We start from the raw sequence: 18395 nt of genomic DNA on the forward strand, positions 1-18395 counted from the left end.
GAGGAATCTCCAAACTGATTTCCACAGTGGTTTCACCAGTCATTCCCACCAGCAGTGGAGAAGGGTTCCTATTTCTCCACAGCCTCGTGTTGGCTGATTTCTTAGAGTGAAAATTTGAACCTTTTAAATTTTGGTACCTATTATGAAATTGTTGTATAAATTAAATTTCCACCAAAAAGGATGAGTATGCCTACTTTCTTATGCACTCACCAGTATTTTAAAATAGTTACCATTAGGTTAAAAAGGCTTTTTCACTTAACTTCTCTTAGTTATTAGTGATATTGATATTGGGCTTCTATTAGTTATTAGTGATATTAGTGATATTCTTTTGGCCAATTATATTTATTATGTGAATTTCCCTTGTGCTCACCTTCCCTCTTCTCCCTTTCATCTTTTTTTATACTTAAGAACTCTGTATATTAGCAAAGTTTGTATACTGCCCACTATCTTTTTGCAAATAGGTTCTTCTAGCTTGCCTTTGACTTTGTTCATGGTGATTTTTGCAGATGTTTTAAAGATTTAAAGCTATCACATTCCCAATCTTTTTCTTTACAAATTCTGAGTTATTGTTTTAAAATTTAAATATAGGTTCCTCCTTGTAAGATTATAAAGGCACTTACCCCAGCTGCCCCCCAGCGCTTTTAGGTTTCCATGTTTTATATTTAAACATTTGAACCATCTGTAATATACCTTGGTAAAAGGAGCAAGGGAACCCACTTTTTCTCCAGATGACTAGCTAGGCATTCAACACTAAATAAATGCAGTATTAAAGGACTTTGTTTGTTTGTTTGTACTGGGAATTGAACTCAGGACCTTGTGCTTGCCAGGCAGGTGCTATGCTGCTGAGCTATATCCCCGGCCTGAAGGACTTTAAATGAGAGAGGTTTTCTCATGACTAAGAGATAGAGGAAGGCATAAATCCAAGGGGTGACAGCCAGAGCCCCATGCTATGGGCTGAACTGTGGCCCCCATGTCGAAGTCCTAAACCCCAGTATCTCAGAATGTGACATGACCTGGAGATTGGGCCTTTGAAGTGATGATTATGTTAAGATGAGGCCATTAAGATAGACTCTCGTTTAATCTTTCTGGTGTCCTAGGCAAAGAAGATAGTTGGATACAAACACGAGAGACAAGAGAGGCTCAGGAGAGGGGCCGTGTGCAGACAGGGTGAGCAGGTGTCCATTTGCAAGAGAAGAAGAGCGGCCTCAGAGGAGTGGAAGCAAACTACACCTTCGAGCCTCTAGATCTATGAGAAGATATATTGCTGTTGTTTAAGCCACCTGCTCTTGGTGTTTTGCTGTGGGAGCCCAAGCAGAGAGATGTAGCCAGGTGCTCTTCCTGATGAGCCGTAGATGTATCTACCAAAGAGAGCCTCTAGGGGCCAACACAGTGCAAACACAGGTCGTTATGGAAACCCATAGCACCCTAGAAAGAAAATCCAGGCTTGGGTGAAGATTGTGGAAGGCTGTTAGTTGTCTCCTGCCTAACTCCCCTACCTTCCACCTTTTCTCTCTCCTTCCTGGGCACTCGGAGCTTAGCCATATACCAGCATCCGCAGTTGCCCATCGCGGAGATGTGGGTTTGGGAGTAGATTTGAGCCAAAAATATGTGGAGTGTGCAACATCTACAGTCCTTTACTACCTAATGATAAAACATTCTCTCCGGGCTTTTGCTGTTAGCTTCTCCTCTTGAGAATGGGAAAGGACAAAGCTCATGCTATAGAAGTGATAGGAGAGACACTTCCATGGCTAAGCACAAGCACACAGCACAATTACACATACGCCCTATAACCCACATCTTCATCCCATACAATATTATGCAGAGCAAGTCATTGTAGTTCACACCAGTTTTGGAAACACACACACACACAGATACACACATACACACCCCATTTCTTGACTTTGCTAGAAGGGATAGATTCGTGACAAAGGTTAGAAGGTGTTTTGAACCTTAGCTGAAGAATCCTAAGGTTACTTCTTATACAGTGTCAGCCTTCTTCATTTTTAGAGCTATGAATATTTTTATTTCTGGGTGGTTTGGGTTATTTTATTCCTTTTGTTTTCAAATTATATCCTTATGAATTAGTGGAATAGGCTCAGTAGTATGATTTAAAGCAACTTGAATCATTAGCAAATTTTTGGTCCTAACTCCATATGTTAGAATTTATTTTCCTTCTTTCTATCCTTCTGTTCACCTTCTTTCCTCCCTCTCTCTCTCCCCCTTTCCTTCCTTCTTTCCTTCCTTCTTTCCTTTTTCTTTCCTACCTTAAATGACACTCCCAATCCTCAGAGTCATAGTTTCAAGCTCTCTGGCTCGTCTTAGGCATATTAAAAATTGAGAGTTACAGCTCTGACCATACCACTCCATGCTTTTAACCATAAGTCCAACTCCTTTAGTACTAATCAACTTGCTTTTAACAATCAGTCCAAATTCTAAGTTTGCTGACCACCCAGGGTTCCTAACTGTTAATCTTCCAAAGATGTTTCCTCATAAACCCAATAGTACTATCTCTAAATAAAGGAATCCAGGCAGTGTGGTAAGAGAGATATGGGTCGGTAGACGTGTACCTTTTGGAAGTTTGATTAGCCTGTTTTAGGAAGAATTTCATGGAGGTGTTTCAGTTTGGTGGCCTATTGTTTTTCTGCCCTGTGCTATCCTTAGACCAGGAACAGAGCTTGCATACTGCCTTGAATTATCCTCAAACTCAACCTCACCTTAATCTGCCTTTCTACTCCATAATTCCCTCCACCCTCCTGAAACCTCGGTGGATCCCATGTTTAGAAACACTTAATCATGCATTCAGAGACTGGCTAGAAGTCACTGACATGCAGAGAAAGTCTTTTCATGAAGAGAAATGTGTTCATCCAAATGTACACCTAGTTGCTGGAGGAAGGTGGAGGTGTTTAAAAGTATCTCTGCATCTATCATTGCTTATTATGCCAAAGAATTACGAAGTCAATTTTAAGGTTCCCAAACCACCTTTGTTTAACCCTGGGCTTTCTTCTCTTTGGCGGACAAACTGAATAAAAACTGACTTTGGGTGAACTGGCACAGTCAAGCCCAGTGCTAGGGACTTCTAACGCTTAGTGAGAGGGTCGGCGTTTTGGCTGGGCAGGGAGGGCTGCATGGAGGTGAAGGGCCAGCATCTCAAGGCTGGCTGCTCGGTGCCTTGTGCGTGTTGCCCACGCTGAATACTGGCAATGCCGTCACTCGGAAGAGCGGCCATCTGCAGTCCTGGGGTCCCCAGAGCCACCCCAAGCAACTCCCACTATGCACCTTTTCTTCCCGTGCGCTGCCAGCTCCATCTGCATCTTGGCTCTCCCGAGGCTGCAGCTCCAGCACTGTGCGGAAGAGCTTTTCCGAGGTCTGAGTCAGGAAACCGATCTCGGCATTTGGGTGGAGGCCGTAGAGGTAGGGCGACTCTGGGGGCAGCTCGGCATCAATGTACTGAAACCAAAGACAAGCTCGCACAAAAAGCAACCAAGGTGCATCCCCTGTCTGCTAGAGCAGCTCCTGCTCTGTGGGGGGTCTCCAGGGGGCCACTGCTCATCAACCCAGGGATGGACCTCAACATGTGTGCTCATCCACACCCTCAGCCTGTTGCTGACATCGTCTGTCGGCCTACACCAGTTTCCCAGAGCTTCCATATTCACTGTAGCTGTCTCTTTTTCAGGAAGCTTGGACGGCCTTATCCCTGCTGGATCCTTATCCTTGCAGGACTTTTCACAGCCTATCAAAAATATGAATCACTCCCTGGTATTTTTACTCAAACTCTTCTAGGCTGCCAGCCTTCTCCTTTAAAATTCTTTCTCAGTTTCTGTTTATCCAAATCAGGGATGACAAACCTAAACACAGGCACAAGGCTGTGCGTGCAAATGAATATGTGATCTGGGCTGCAGGACGAGGTGAGCCTGGCCGAAAACTGAAGAGTCCATGCCACTGGTGAAAGGCATTTGAATTTAAAAATTTAAAACAGTGAGTACCCCGCAAAACGTATCTCCTTGGTCAGTTCTAACGGCCACAATCCGCCATGCATGAATAATCCTACCCAGCTTGTAAGGGTCACCTCCCTTTCTGAATGCTTTGAGTGCTCCATAATTCTTTTTCTAATGGCAAGAAAATATTGCCCAGGTTAAGCTCTTCACAGGATTTTGATGATTTCGTGGTGTTTTTAATATCTAGTGTAAGGGAAGCAAATTTGGACTATTAATTTTATACTTCCTCCAGGACTCATCACATGTCAAGACCCTTGGCAGGAACCCTGTAACACTGTATTAACTGAAACATTAAAGAGAGCTGTGAAGAAAGGAAACATTACCTCGGACGTTTGGATACGTGCAAACCCTGTTACTACTGTTGATAAGATAATCAGATCTCCTGACTTCTTTTCACTTTGCCTCGCACCTTGTCAAATTATGCTGTGGACACTAGGGGGTGCTCTCGCACTATTTTCCTGGGCAATGCCTTTAAAAGTAATTTTGAAAAAATTCCTTAGTTTCCTTAGAGCCCGACTTTAAATTTCTGCTCATAGATATGGATTTTGTGGATCAAATAACTTTTATGACTAACCCTTTTACGTTTTATGAATAAAAAAATTTTAAGGCTTATAGTTAATATTTCAACGGCTGTTATTTCTCTTAAGTTTGATGTAAGCTTTGGTAAGTTGGAATTTTTTTAAGCATGTTCAAAAGTCCAGCAATAAAATTTTTTTGGGGAAAACTATCTTTCAGTATATTTTTCATAGCAGATTACATAAGCAAAGCTGAATGCTTTAAAAATACCTGCAGCAATAGTACATGAGAAAGCATATAATATGAAAAATCTCCATGAGATTTGTTTTGTACTATAGAGTGAACCCAGACCCTTGTGCATGCTAGGCAAACTGTCTACCCCGGAGCTACACCCTAGTCCTTTTTATTTTTATTTTGAGACAGAGTATCACTAGATTGCTGCAGCTGGCCTCTAAATAGGGATCCTCCTACCTCAGCCTCCTGAATTTCTGGGATTGTAGATGTACACTACTGCACCCTGCTGAGGATAATTTTTTTTCTGTATGTGGACATGTGTGATTGTTCATAGCAACTAACAGGGAGCAGGAGGGTTGAGTGATCTGGCCACAAGCTCATTCTCTCTGAAGATATCTACAATCACTGATGCAAATTTTACCAAAAGTTAGTTAAATTTTTACCGAAAATTTCTCCACAGATAATGTCTTTGTCAATTTCCTGAATAAAAACAATCAAATAACTGCTCAGGTGTTATTTGTAGAAATGGCAACAAATAGAGTTATTCAAACATTAAGAATAAGAAGATCTCTAAAGCCTCAGTGTTATCATTAACTTGCAGATACAAATTTTCTATCTTTCAAGTCAAATAGGAAAAACTTGGACAGAGAGTCAAAGTTGATAGAAACTCAGCTCTTTGGACAGTTCTTCCCTGGGCCCTGCCTGTAGCCTGGCAACAGGCTACAGAATGAGTAGCCCTGGGTGTGCAGGGTAGATGGGAGGAACGCCCAGGTCCCCTGGGAGCTGGCATGTCCTGCCATTCATCTCCGCACAGAGCAGAGCCTCACCTGGTGATAACCATTGTAGTCCATGTTGCCTGGGAGTGGGAACCCTGGGGCCAGGGACAGTTCCCCTTCCAACATTTCCGGTTTAACAAATTCCTCCAGATAAGTTCTGCAGAGCCTCCTGTCCCAGTCGTCTGTGATATGGCCTCCGTACATGATCTCACCAAACAGGTAGCGCAAATCATCATAGGGCACCTGAGAGACGGGAGAGAGAGTACAGAAAGACCTCCACACAGGCAGCGGGGCTGACTTGATGTGCAGGCAGAGCAGAAGCCACAAGCCGGGATGACTCTTGAGATCAGGTCAGTGTCTTATCTTTATATCACCAATGTTCAGCTGTACCGGGCATGTTTTGGGAGCTCATTAAATACCTGAAGAATTATAGCACATGGCGAGGAGAGAAAAGGTGCCAGAACCCTCACACAACTATCTCCCCCCTTTCATGGCCACTAACTGTGACAGTGAAGGCTGGCTTGTTCTAGAAGCTCTTTAAATAGACAAGTGTCAAACGGAGGAAAGTTAGGACCAGAGTACTTTTCTGATTTTTTGCTACTAATGATGAGGCTAATTAATTGCCCAGTTTGAAAGTTCAGAGTGGATGAGCTACAGCTCACCAGCACACTGCGTTGAGATTTAGGGGCGGGAAGCCTTTTGGGTCAAATTAACAAATGAATCGAAGGAATGGTGTGATGGGGAGTGGATCCCCAGAACCCCAGGGCTAGAGAAAAAAGGATTTCTCAGGGCCTCTAGGTCTGATTGTTTCTCCCCTCCAGGAAGAGGTGGTGCCCTGCTGAGGCTGTATTTGGCCCAAGAACTACAAGCCCCTCGATGATGTGAACAGTCTTTTAGGTGGAAGAGAACTGATGGCTGGCACCACTTTTCTCTGAAGTGGAGTTGCAAAAGAGAAGAGGCGTGGGTATAGCAAGAATTATTTTTTCAACTTTGGGAAAACCATACCCCAAGCAACACACACTGTGAGTCCCATGAGAGGTTCTGTACCTGTGGCCAGTACAATCTGGAATTTACATAAGGTGAATGTGGGATCTCTTCCTGCCAATCTGCAGCCTGCCTGCCATGCTGAGAGTACATATAGGTGCTCTGGGGACCCTGGGGCAAATTCTCATGGGACTGACTCACTCCCAGTGAGCTTCCCTGGCTGTGACTTCACTGCAGACTTCTCAGCCTCAGGTGGTCCTGGGCATGGCAGGATCCTCCACATTCCACTTCTGTAGGATGTAGACTTCTCCGCCCCATCCCCGCCACCGTATGGAATGCCTCATCATCCTGAAAGCAGGCCTGCACCCCTTTTTTTTACCTTTGTGTTGGCCTCCAGGAAGTTGTAGAGCACATTCACAGAGATGGTGAGGTCCCCAGTGTTAAAGGGGTAGGATCGATTCCATCCCTGGGGCCCAAACTTTCGTCTTTCTGCCACGACTGCGTGAAAGTAACAAAGAGCGAAGAGGATGCTCTTAAACTCCGTCTCTTTGGAACACATCTCCAGAGTGTCCTGAAAAAGAAGCATCACATGAAGTGCTGGCGGAGTTTCCCTTGTCCAGGGCAACTGGCTGGGGTTACAACTGGAGTTCATGCTCGATAAAGTCACTGTCTATCCCAGTCAGCCTTTGAACTGCAGTGAGACTGAAGATTGCACCAAGGCTAGGTGGGGTGAGGGAGGACATTTCAGTTAAGATTTTAAAAAATTATTCATTGATTTTTAATAGTACATGTTTGCAGCACATAACACAGTCATCATAAAGAGCTGGTCCATCTACATAACACATCTTATTTCCTTTTCAATCTCTTTCTCTCCATTCCTCTTTGCTTATTCAAAAGATTGATCTCCCTGTTTTCTATTACCTTTTATTTTGTTTGATATTTATATTTTGGGTTTCTTTTTTTTTTTTTTTCTTTTTGTCTTTTTGAGACAGGGCCTCACTATGCAGTTGAGGCTGGGCTTGAGCTCACTTTGTAGCCCAGGCTGGTCTCGAACTTGCTACGATCCTCCTGCCTCAGCCTCCGGAGTGCTGGGATTATAGGCATGCACCACCATGCCTGGGTTTCTTATATAAGAGAAATGATGCAATATTTAAGTGTAATATTTGATTTATTTCTCTGAATATTATTGTCTCAATGCACACCCAGTTTCTCATGAATGACTCATGTTTATCCTTTTTATGGCAGAGCACTACTCCAGTGTGTACAAATGCTACATGTTCTTTATCCACTCATTTGTGGATGGATATATAGGTTGCTTCAAAAATTTAGCTATTATGATTTGTGCTGCTATAAATATAGATATGCATGTATCATTATAACATAATGTCTTTAACATTTTTAGGTCTAGATTGAGGTTATAATGGGTTTGGTTTATGGGTCGAGTTTGTAGATGTGGATGTACTATTTAGTTTCTGTATAGCTAACACAAAGGGCAGTGGGTCACAGGAATGTAGAGTTCTATCTATGTCCCTGTGCTTGGGGTGTGGGTAGGGACTCCCACAGCCCTATCTCAAAACTTTTCCTCCATATACAGAACCTCGGTGGCGTCATTATTGTCCACGTGACCAAAGAGTCTCCGGTTCATCTGTTGGAGGAACTGCTGAAATGAGGCAGGGAATGAGAAACAGAGCCCCAGGAGACAGAGGAGTGTGTGCCATCCCCACTGCTCCCCACAACCAGGGCAGGGGTGACACGACATGGGGCTGAGGAAGCAAGAGCACAGGGCAGTTGCTAGTTACAGAGCTTGAGGCACGAGGAAGATGCGGCTCCTTAAGAAGGGATCAAAGAAGGGACAGATAGAAGAAAAGGGAAGCTTAAAATCTGGTGCGTGGCAGATGTTAAGGGCGACGGTGTCGATGGTACAGAGGATGACAGCCTACATTTTAAAGGGATCATAGGATGGGAGCTCCTGGATTCTTTGGAAAGAAAAATAATTCCCCCTGGCTGAGACCTTCTGTCCAGGATGAAGTCAGATGCGGCAGTTGCAGCCCAGGAGAAGCACTGTTCGAGCTCCCACGAATTGGACTGGGTCCACTTGTGGCATTTGTTCTAGGAATCGGCCTCTGACTGCTTGCATGGGCAGCAACACCCAAGGAGATGGGACAGAGTGAGCTTCTGGCAAGGCTGGTGTTTCCACAGAAATCTAGGGCATCGTCTCTGTCTCTCTCTTCCACGTGGGGTCCCTGCAGTGCCTTTATTGGGTATCACACTTGCCGCAAAGGGTCGGGTATGAAAGAGCAGAGGACAAGGCCATTGTCTTATGCAGCCAAGAATTTAATAACTGCTTCCTGGATAGCGCTTTTCTCTACAGGCAAGTAGGATGCTTCATTTGTTACTTCCTACACATTCCACAAAACTGGATCCTGCTGAAAAATGCCTTTAAGCACAAAGACAAGAAATTTTACACCAAAATGCCAACACTGGATGACAGTGACATACTCACATAAAAGTCAGAATAAAATAATCATCCCCAAACAGCACAGCTTTCATGGAAGGAGGACTTAAAAAGAGATCCGTTCTGCAGTTTATCCTTTAAGTGGTTAAAAACGCTGCTGAAGGATCAGGGTGAGTGCTGTGCAGGCCTCTGTTCTGGGGAACTCCCGAAATCAGAATGCGGCAATGAGAGCTCTGTAGGAACAGGGCGCAGACATGTAGACTGCACGGAGGGGAGAAGGGAGGCTGAGGATAGGCCGGTGAGGAGGGGAAGGGGAAGTAAAAATGCTTACGATGTGATATGTATACGTAGCAATTCCCTGAGAAGAATGTAATTATTAGGTCTTGCAAACATAAGCTATTAAAAACTCTTGCACACAATGAGTATCTTCATGAATTGATCTCTCTTTTTCAAAGCAAGTTAGTGAGGGTGGCCATAAATGGTGAGTGAACCCATCGATGGTAGGGATGGAATAACTGGAAAGAGACCGCATCTCTTGAGATATGTTTCCCAGTTGCCCACTGATCAAGATTTGCGGGGAAAAGAGCTCAAGACTTCAGCCCCTGGCGACGCTGAGACAATGAAGCCAGGTGTGGCTGTGGATGATAATCCTATGCCAAGATGCTAACAGGAGGTATAATGTGTGAAGCATCTGCTACCCACTCCTGCCTCTGCCTACGGCCCTCAGTGGAGGGCAACTGAGAATGTTGGTTTGCCATGCGTGTCTTCTGTGGAGCTCCCTAGCTGCATCCTAATGCTTTTTATCCCCCTTTCAATTTTTAAAAAAATGTGTTGAAATACACGATATAATATTTCCCATTGTCATCAGTTTTAAGTGTACATGTCAGTGATACTATACGCACTTAAATTGTTGTGCAATACAATGCTTTATTTGTTTGGTTGGTTATTTTTATGGTGCTGGGTATCAAACCCAGGTGTGCTTTACCACTGAGTTACATGCCCATATTTTTTTTTTAACTAATCAGCTGGGTAGTTTTATTCAACTTCACATTATAACTAAGCATCACAAACACCCCTTATCTACTTTAAAACCAGCCATGATTCCATAAACAATACTTAGTTGCCGGATACAATAGAAAGTTCATAATTATACCGAACATGATATAAGTATCCTGCATACAAATGGAAGCATACCAATTCCTTCCCCAGGATAGAGGCAAAATTTTTATTTTGGAGATTTTTATTCTAACGTTTTAATAACTTAAACTTTAGAATCTAGGAAAAACAATACTTAAGAAACAATATTAATTCTATCACCATTGTGTCACAGCAGATAAAAATAAACATCCCTGCTTAGTATATCTGTGTATGTGCATATTAACACATCCCTGCTTAGTATATCTGTGTATGTGCATATTAACATAGTAAGAGAGAACAATTATAATTACAGTCCTCATGTCTGTAAATGACCCTAAAGTCATAGGCAGTATTTATAAGTACCTTGCATTCTGTTCCCCCTTGGCCTTCAGCATGTACTTCAGAAATCTTTGTTCTTTTCCTGCCTACGTGACCCATACCTTCATTGCTGAAGGTTCTGACGCACTTTGCGTCTTGCCTGCATCGGGTTGTTGCAGTTTCCTATCGACCCTATTAATAGTGACATGCCCATCTTTTTCAAAAATTTATTTTGAAACAGGGTCTTGCTAAGTTGCCCAGGCTGGTCTAGAACTTGTGATGTTCCTGCTTCAGCCTCCTGCATACCTGGGATTACGGGAATACGAAATCACCTCCCAGTGCCTTTTAGGACAGAACTCTCTCTGCTCAATCCTCCTGTAAGGAAGGCTGTAAATGTAAAGCTTAAGTGTATTGGTTCCCTCTACATAGAATATAAAAGCCAGAGAATTTAGAAGTTTTGACTTCTGTGCTCTGGTTCAGAGTACCTAAGAAGTTCATCAAGGTTTGGGAAAACAGAAAAAAGAAAGAAAAGAAGATGCCCCTGGACAGGGGAGCACCCTACCTTTCCCCCGTGATACAAAGGACAGGATGTTTCTTAACAAAAACTTTTAGCTAAAACATCCTGAATCTCCTGGTGATATTCCCCCACTCCCTGTTCTAGATGATGATTGGATTTTAGAGTTAGGTTGGAAAAGGTGGTGAAAAAAGAGGACACTGCGCATGTGCTGCTTCTAGAATCTGTGCATGCTTCCCACTCCGAGTTGGACTTTGCGACTCCTGTGCTATGACGCTATCATGCAGTCAGTAAAATGTTTAGAGACTCTGACTGCCACACGTTCTCCATCTGCTTTAAAGTTGCGACAGAGACTTTGTGCACATTCCAAGTCCCCAGGATCCGACACCTGGATAATGTGAACCCTCCATACTCAAGGTTCATGTAGACGGTGAGTAACCATCGGGAAAAAAGCATCATCCCTGTGCTTAGAGATAGGCTGCTTGGCCAATAAATATGTGACTGGGTAAGTAGTATCAATTAGTCCTATAGCCCTATGCCCCTCTCCATCTTGGAATATTGGTTAACAGTGAACTTACAGAAAGTCCCTTGACATCTCTCGCCAAAGAAAGTCCCTATACTTGATTCCTATAGCTGCATCTAGCAACTGGGGACTATACTGAGAGCGCACTGGGGAGAAGTTAACTGCACAGGGAGCATATTTCACCTCTATCAGCACTGATGTGTAGCCCACCTGGCATCCCACCCCACACCCAGGTCCTGGTTTGAAACAGCTCTGTGAGGTGCAAGGGCCCTCTTCGCTTCCCCCCCTAGGCAGTACCTGAGCGAAATTGTCCAGGGCTTTGTGCAGGTTGGCGTGCATACCCGTGGGGGGCTCACTGGTGATTTTAATGGAGTTCTCCAGGATTCCCTGAGGGATGATGTGGCCTTCTGGGGAGGGTGCAGGCTCGGCACTGATGAAGACCCTGAACTCTGGGTGGCTGTTCTCACTGTGCTCCTCCAGCTTCTTCTCCAGGGTGCTGAGCCACTTGGCTACCAGGTGGATGTTCTGGTGGGAAGGAAGCAACCCCCATGCGGAATATATTTAGCTCTGTTAGAGGTAAGCAATTATCTGAAAGCAGCTGCGGGGGGGATCTGTCTTCGCTTCACATAATTTTAAAAAATGTAGTAAGATAGACATAAGATAAAATGTACAATCTCAACCATTTTGGGTGTATATATTTAAGTGCCCCGAGGTATTAGGTGCATTCACCTTGTGGAACTGAATGCTTTTCAGAAATATCTTAAACCACATCACAGAAAGTGGCTTGGATACTCAGGAATGGAGACTCCCATTACTACTGTGCAAACTGAAACTGACCACTTGATGGTCTTAAATTTTTTTTAGCATGGTGATCTCAAACATGAATGTGCATAAGGACCCCCTGGAGGACTTGCTTACACACAGATGGTACCCACCCCAGAACTTCTGATTCCCTAGGTTAAGAGCACAACCTGAGCATTTGCATTTATGACCAGTACTTAGGTGGTATTCATGCGCGTTGAGATCACATTTGGGGAGTCTAACTCACAGTTACTTCCTCGTCCACTTCCCCACTACTTGATGCTTGGGTTAATAGAACCCTCAAGGGTCAGAAGGAACACATGGACCAGCGCTGTGGGCACGGCACCTGAGATTTGGTGAGAAATGGCAGGATTGTAGGTCCCACACAGAGGTACTATCAATACATTTTAATGCGACCCTGCGGCAATTTGATCCATGTTGAAATTTGAAAGACACTGATTTAAACACCCAGCTAGCTTTCCTGAGTTGTCTCCCCCTCTCTACAAACCATTCTGTTAATTGTTGCCAGACTTATCTTCCTCAAATACACTGAGTCATAGCTGCTCACAAGACTCACGATGGCTCCCTACTCCAGCCCAAGCCTCCTAAAATATGATTCTTATTTGTCTGTCTGTCTTTCCATCAAGTCTTGCATTTATTTCTTAGCATTAAAAATAATGCTAGGAATATACCTTTCACTTTGGTAACTATAGTCACTGGTCTTCCTTGCAATATGCTTCATTGTGATGGATAGATAAAAGCTCCTCAGTCATTATCTGAAGAAGTAGGTTTGCAGAGCCTTGAACACACAGATTAGCACGCAGCACACTACTAAGACCACAGTAATTTGGTTTCTGAATGCTGTTTTCTCTTCCATAGAAAGAGAAATAACGATAATGCTTGCCATAGTTATTTCACAGTTACTGAAAATAACTAAAAGCAATGGATTTGAAAAGGCTTTGTGTACTGTAAAATGCTATGGAAGAGTTAGTAGGGCGGCTGAAATGAAGATTTGTTAAAGAACTCATTTATAATCACTCTATCAGAGCAGACAGTTTAGTGGGCTATGCAGAAAGGCAGGCATCCTGTTACCTAGCAGCACCTACAAGTCACTAGTGAGCAATTCAGCTGCTTCAAGTGTTCTGACTTCTGCTTTTGGGCAGGGCAGGCGAAGGCAGGGCTGTCCTGTGCTGGGAGAAAGAGATTCTGTTGCCTAGAGATGGAATCCTGGGATGGATTCAAGGACTTGAATTTGTCCTGCTAGGTTTATAGGTCTGGATTTTCCAAGGAAAACCTGGGAAACCCACCCACAGCAATTACAGCAAGTTAGGAAGAGCAGGCATGGACTGAACCTTGGTGTCACACCCAGTGTATGAGAAACAGCTTTCTCATGAGGGTCCTCTGACAGCATTCCCCAAAGTGTGCCATGAGGTACTGTAATAGATACTACAGCCATTTGGGAAACTCGGATTGAACAGGGCATTTATACCACAGGAGTCTCGGAGCCATTCACTTATGGATATCATTGAAAATCTTCTTGAAATGGACATAGTGTGAAGTATGTTTTTCCTTTCTTCCCCTCCAGCCTCTAAGGTTTTTAGGCTTGGAAACACTGTCTCAGAAGATTCCAGTACAGTCTAGTTCAGTATACTGTATCATGGAATTCCTTAAAAAAAAGAAAAAGGCAGCCAGGAGTCCTAAGTGATATCACAAACCAGCAAAGGTTCTTGGCATCTGTCAGCACTTTACAGTTTGGACAGATAGATAGTATCTATTGCGTGATCAGATGTTTCCTTCAGCAGGAAAAGGGGATCCAGATCATGTGGTGCTCATCAGGAGAAGCAGCTATCCGTGGAAATGCCTAGTCACGAGTTAATTTGAACTAAATCTAAGAGCTCTCAGAATCCACATGAACAGAAAATGTGGGGCTCCTGTGTGGTCCGTATGGGCTCGGGGAAGAGACTCTTTGCTCATTGTCTGAGGGGTCTCTTAGGAGCCAGCACCGCAGTACCAGAAACGCTCTGCTCTCCAGCTGAGTGGCCAGTTCCCCAAGGCACCAGTGCTCAGAGTAGGGGTGGGGCCACAGCTCCCAGCATGGGGGAAGAGGCAGGGAATCCAGCTGTTGTCATCTTTTCTCCTGGGATTCCCGCTGCTTCCTGAAAAGTAGTCCCAGGGAACCACAGATCCCTTTGTTGCTAGGCTCCCAATAAATAACAAGATAATTAAGGATGAAGACTCAAAATAAGATGTGATGCAATGAGTAGTCAGGAGATGGGTGATGCTTTTGGTAATGAAAGCCAGTTTGGGATGAGAATGACTAAGTTTTTCATTTAATCTTTCTGCAATTTCTTCACTGATTCTCTCAGCCAATAGGATTTCTTTTCTTTTCTTTTCTTTTTTTTTTTTTTCAGTACTAGAGATTGAATCCAGGGCCTCACACATACTGGGGAAATGCTCTACCATTAAGCTACACCTCCACTCCCCTTTAAATGAATCTTTGTCCTGTAGTGAGGGTCTTACTAAATTGCCCAAACTGACCTGGAACTTGCAATCTCCCTGGCCTCCTTTGAGTAAGCTAGGATTACAGGCATGTGCCAGCAGGCCAGGTGCAACAGACTTTCATTGGGCATCTACTGGGTTAAAGGTAGTGAATTTAATGAAAACAGGTAAATAAGGAACATCCCTTTCCTAAGGAAATTTAGTGAAGGACAAATCACATTACAAACCATGTTAACACAGCAATGGATGATGCTCTGCTGGAAGTGATTGTAGAGTGCTGTTGGAAACAAGGGGAGAAACCCACTTATTCTGCTGTAGCCCCATGTGAGTTGCACGAAAGATGATGAAGAGAGCAGGCTTTGAAAAAAGGCTTGTGACTTTTCCCCCTCTTGTAACTGTCTGGAGGAATTACCAACGGTAGGTGCTCCAAATTTCCAAACACTTTGGTGACTTTCAGTGAAGAGGTTGGAGTGGCTCCCATGTTTCAGTTATACATACAACCAAAAACACAGAACACAGGAGAGAAGCATAGCTGAGGAAAGCCCACAACGCTTATAGGAAGGAATCTGCAGCTGAAAAGATCCATTGCTCTGGCCTTCAACTAGATGCCACCTTCTTCAACATGCATCAAAGTGGAGTCCACTTCTTATTGGAAGGAGAACCACTTACACTAGAAGGAGCAGCAGAGCCGGTGAGTGGGAGGAAGAGTCACTGGAGGTGGCAGGGGGAAGAGGATGTGTCAGTGAAGGGTGTTGGGAAGAGAAAAGATAAATAGATCCGAAGGAGGCTAGGCCGTGGAAGCAGAGGCTGGGTGAAAGGTGAGCGTGGAAGAGGATTATAAGGTGAAGCCTGAGTAGGCACTGGGTTAAGGAGAACCCAGATCAGGGCAGAGGGGGCTTACCTGCAAAATAACCCAGTGGCCTTTCTTGGCAGCTAGGTCCAGCGCAGCTTCAGCCACAACCTCCTGTCCTTGCCCCAAAGACACATTGTGAAAGTTCCGGTTGTTGAAGGTATAGCCGAGTTTTCTTCCTAAAAGGAGTATGGAGTTGTTATGATCATTTCTGGTCTAAGGATCTGCACTGTTTAACGATTATAGGGAAATGTGCAGCTCCGTGTCATCCCCGAAGCCGGTGGGATGCTGATCCTCTCCTGTGTGGCTTCCATTCGAGGTCCACTAACCTACAAAGGGCTGATGTTGAAAAGGTCAAAGAACATGCATGTAGTTTTGGCCCTGTCTTGGCTATTTATTTACTTATTTATTTTTGTTGTTGAGACAAAATATCGAACACCCAAAATTAAGGAAGGAAAGGTTTATTTAGCTTGTGGAGGCTTATTAAGTTTGTGGAGGGTTTAGTCTGTAATTAGCTGGCTCCAAGGCAGAGTAGCAAGGCACAAGGGCAACACTTTAAGGTGGAGCAACACAGCAAAGGCAGCAAGAGCAAAAAAGCTGGGAGAGAAGCCTCTTTTTGTCCCTTACATGGTAAGCAGGCTATCTGCCTCCCAGAGCTGGTGTAGCATTCACTCCAGCTCCACCCGCTCATGGCTCCTCTTGCATAGAATGAAGATGTTTACAAAGTTAAGTCCCTGGCTCCCTGCTGAGTTGCTTAGTTAAACTTTTAAACTTCTCAGATTGACACAATGTATCAACCATTACAGGCCCCTTCTGGTTTGCTTTGTCCTCTGAATGTCTCTTTCCTGGAGCATTACTGGGAAATGGGAGGAGCGGCTGGGAGGGGCAGGATTCAGTTAGTTCTAGCTTTCTGTATTTTACCCTGTATTAACTTCTCTTATTATTTGCAATATATAGAAAATGTTTTGGATTATTTTGTATGAATTAGAGTTAAGAGAGGAAAATGCCAGAATTAAAGGGCTTAGTTGTACAGGTGAATATTTTACTGTATGTGTCTCAAAAAATTTTGCTGATGTTAAAGATGAAGTAAAGGAATGACCATAAAAACAAAATATCATAATCATACCTGTGAAACAAGGCCAATTCCCATGAGCTGATTTCCAAGCCCAAAGAAAATTTAACACAAAAAATGGCCTTAATATAGAAGACCAATTCTGCTTACATATTAGCCATTAGCCCAATCCAATAAAGTGTAGGGAAATTATACATCATTCTTCAGATAAAAGGATTATGAAAATGTATATCCCAAAGAAATCATCAAGTAACTTTTCTATGAAGGTGAAGTCAATGAGATATTAAAAAAATAAAAATCTGTACTCAAAATATTTATTCTCAGAGGAAATAAAATGATACTTGTGCAAGAAAGGTTTTGAAAAAAACCCTGTTAATATTGGATATTTCTTTAAATAAGGAAAGGAAATGTATGAATTCTCCTTCAAGTGAATAGGACAACCAAGATGATGACTTTTTGTATTGAGCAATGGTTATTATAGATTCAACTGAGATGAACCCAAGAAATACTTTTATTAAACTCTATAAATCCTACCTGGCAATACATTTGATGTCAGCTTTAGAACTGGGGAGATAAACAACTAATTCCAGAGAAAATACCAGGATAAAAGGTGCTGGGATTATTAAAAGGCATGTGACGTTTTTACTCACAAAAGAGCCCATTTATTTTCTTTATTAGTGAGAGAAGGATATGGAGAAAGAAGTACTTAAGATTAGTTTGAAAACCACAGATTGAAGTTGGAGAGGGCAAAGCCTAGCTTTGCAGGGCCAGCGCAGATTAGTCTGCCTCAGTCTAGGCCTGAGGCAGGACAGTGAGACTGAGAAGAAAGAAGTGGGTCTTGGAAACACTGAGCAAGGGAAAAATGGGTGAGACTCTCACTGTCTCAGCACTTAGCCAAAGATGACTGCGCCACATGGGAGGCTCCCAGTGTGAGGTCAGCTGCAGACACCCTCCTTTTGCAACTTTGAGGTTATCAAGACACCTTCTAGGTCACAGCTGAGCCTCTCCCCTTCGTGTTGTTTTATGCTACAGACTTCATCCCCTCACCTCCACTGTCTGTGACTCATCTCTCCCTTTCCGACTTTCCTTCCAGCTCCCCAGATGTTCCAAGTGTCGCCTGGAATCACAGTGACCCCCTTAACCTCTTCACAGTGTGCTTTATCTCCTCTCAGTCTCTTTGAGGACACTGTGACTCTATTCTCTAAATCCCATCGCTTGCTGTATCTTAAACATCTCTCTGTTCGCTCTCCTCTCTGGAACATGAAATAATAAATTTATTTCATCACAACAAATAATACTCCATGAATCCTGAAGCAACTCTCCAAAAACTATACTTGCCCCAATCTAACCTTTCTCTTTCTTTCTTCCTTTCCTTTCCTTCCTTCCTTCTTTCTTTTTCTTTCTTTCTCTCCCCCTCTCTTTCTTTCTTTCTTTCTTTCTTTCTTTCTTTCTTTCTTTCTTTCTTTCTTTCTTTTTCTTTCCTTTTGGTACTTGGGATTGAAAGTAGCACCTTTGCACTAAGCTACATCCCTGGTCCTTTCATAAAAAAAGTTTTTTTTTCAAAAAAGTTCTTATTAAATCACTAAGTTGCCCAGACTGGTCTCAAACTTTTGATTCTCCTGCCTCAGCCTCCTAGAAGACTGGAATTACAGACATGTGCCATCACACCTGGCTCTAATCCACTTTTTTTTTTTTTTTTTTTTTTTTGGTTTTTCTCCGGT

The 18395-nt window shown here is 43.4% G+C and overlaps 1 protein-coding gene and 1 long non-coding RNA gene across 7 annotated transcripts in view; one reads left to right on the plus strand and one right to left on the minus strand.

Annotated features, from left to right (window-relative positions):
• Positions 1 to 18395, minus strand: part of Dnah9 (dynein, axonemal, heavy chain 9) — a 319645-nt gene that overhangs the window by 25120 nt on the left and 276130 nt on the right. For all 6 annotated transcript variants that reach the window (XM_013522070.1, XM_005399351.1, XM_013522071.1 and 3 more), the window contains 5 exons: positions 15654 to 15781; positions 11750 to 11977; positions 6885 to 7076; positions 5573 to 5764; positions 3277 to 3447 (listed from right to left, as the gene is read on the minus strand). In XM_013522070.1, coding sequence (XP_013377524.1) covers positions 3277 to 3447; positions 5573 to 5764; positions 6885 to 7076; positions 11750 to 11977; positions 15654 to 15781 — 911 coding nt within the window. The remainder of the gene's footprint in view (positions 1 to 3276; positions 3448 to 5572; positions 5765 to 6884; positions 7077 to 11749; positions 11978 to 15653; positions 15782 to 18395) is intronic.
• Positions 3454 to 4719, plus strand: LOC106150186. Its single transcript, XR_001236845.1, has 2 exons — positions 3454 to 3975; positions 4228 to 4719. It is a non-coding gene; the product is annotated as an uncharacterized LOC106150186 (long non-coding RNA).

The sequence above is a fragment of the Chinchilla lanigera genome, unplaced genomic scaffold, assembly GCF_000276665.1.
Source record: "Chinchilla lanigera isolate Chin_1 unplaced genomic scaffold, ChiLan1.0 scaffold00066, whole genome shotgun sequence".
Classification (NCBI taxonomy): domain Eukaryota; kingdom Metazoa; phylum Chordata; class Mammalia; order Rodentia; family Chinchillidae; genus Chinchilla; species Chinchilla lanigera.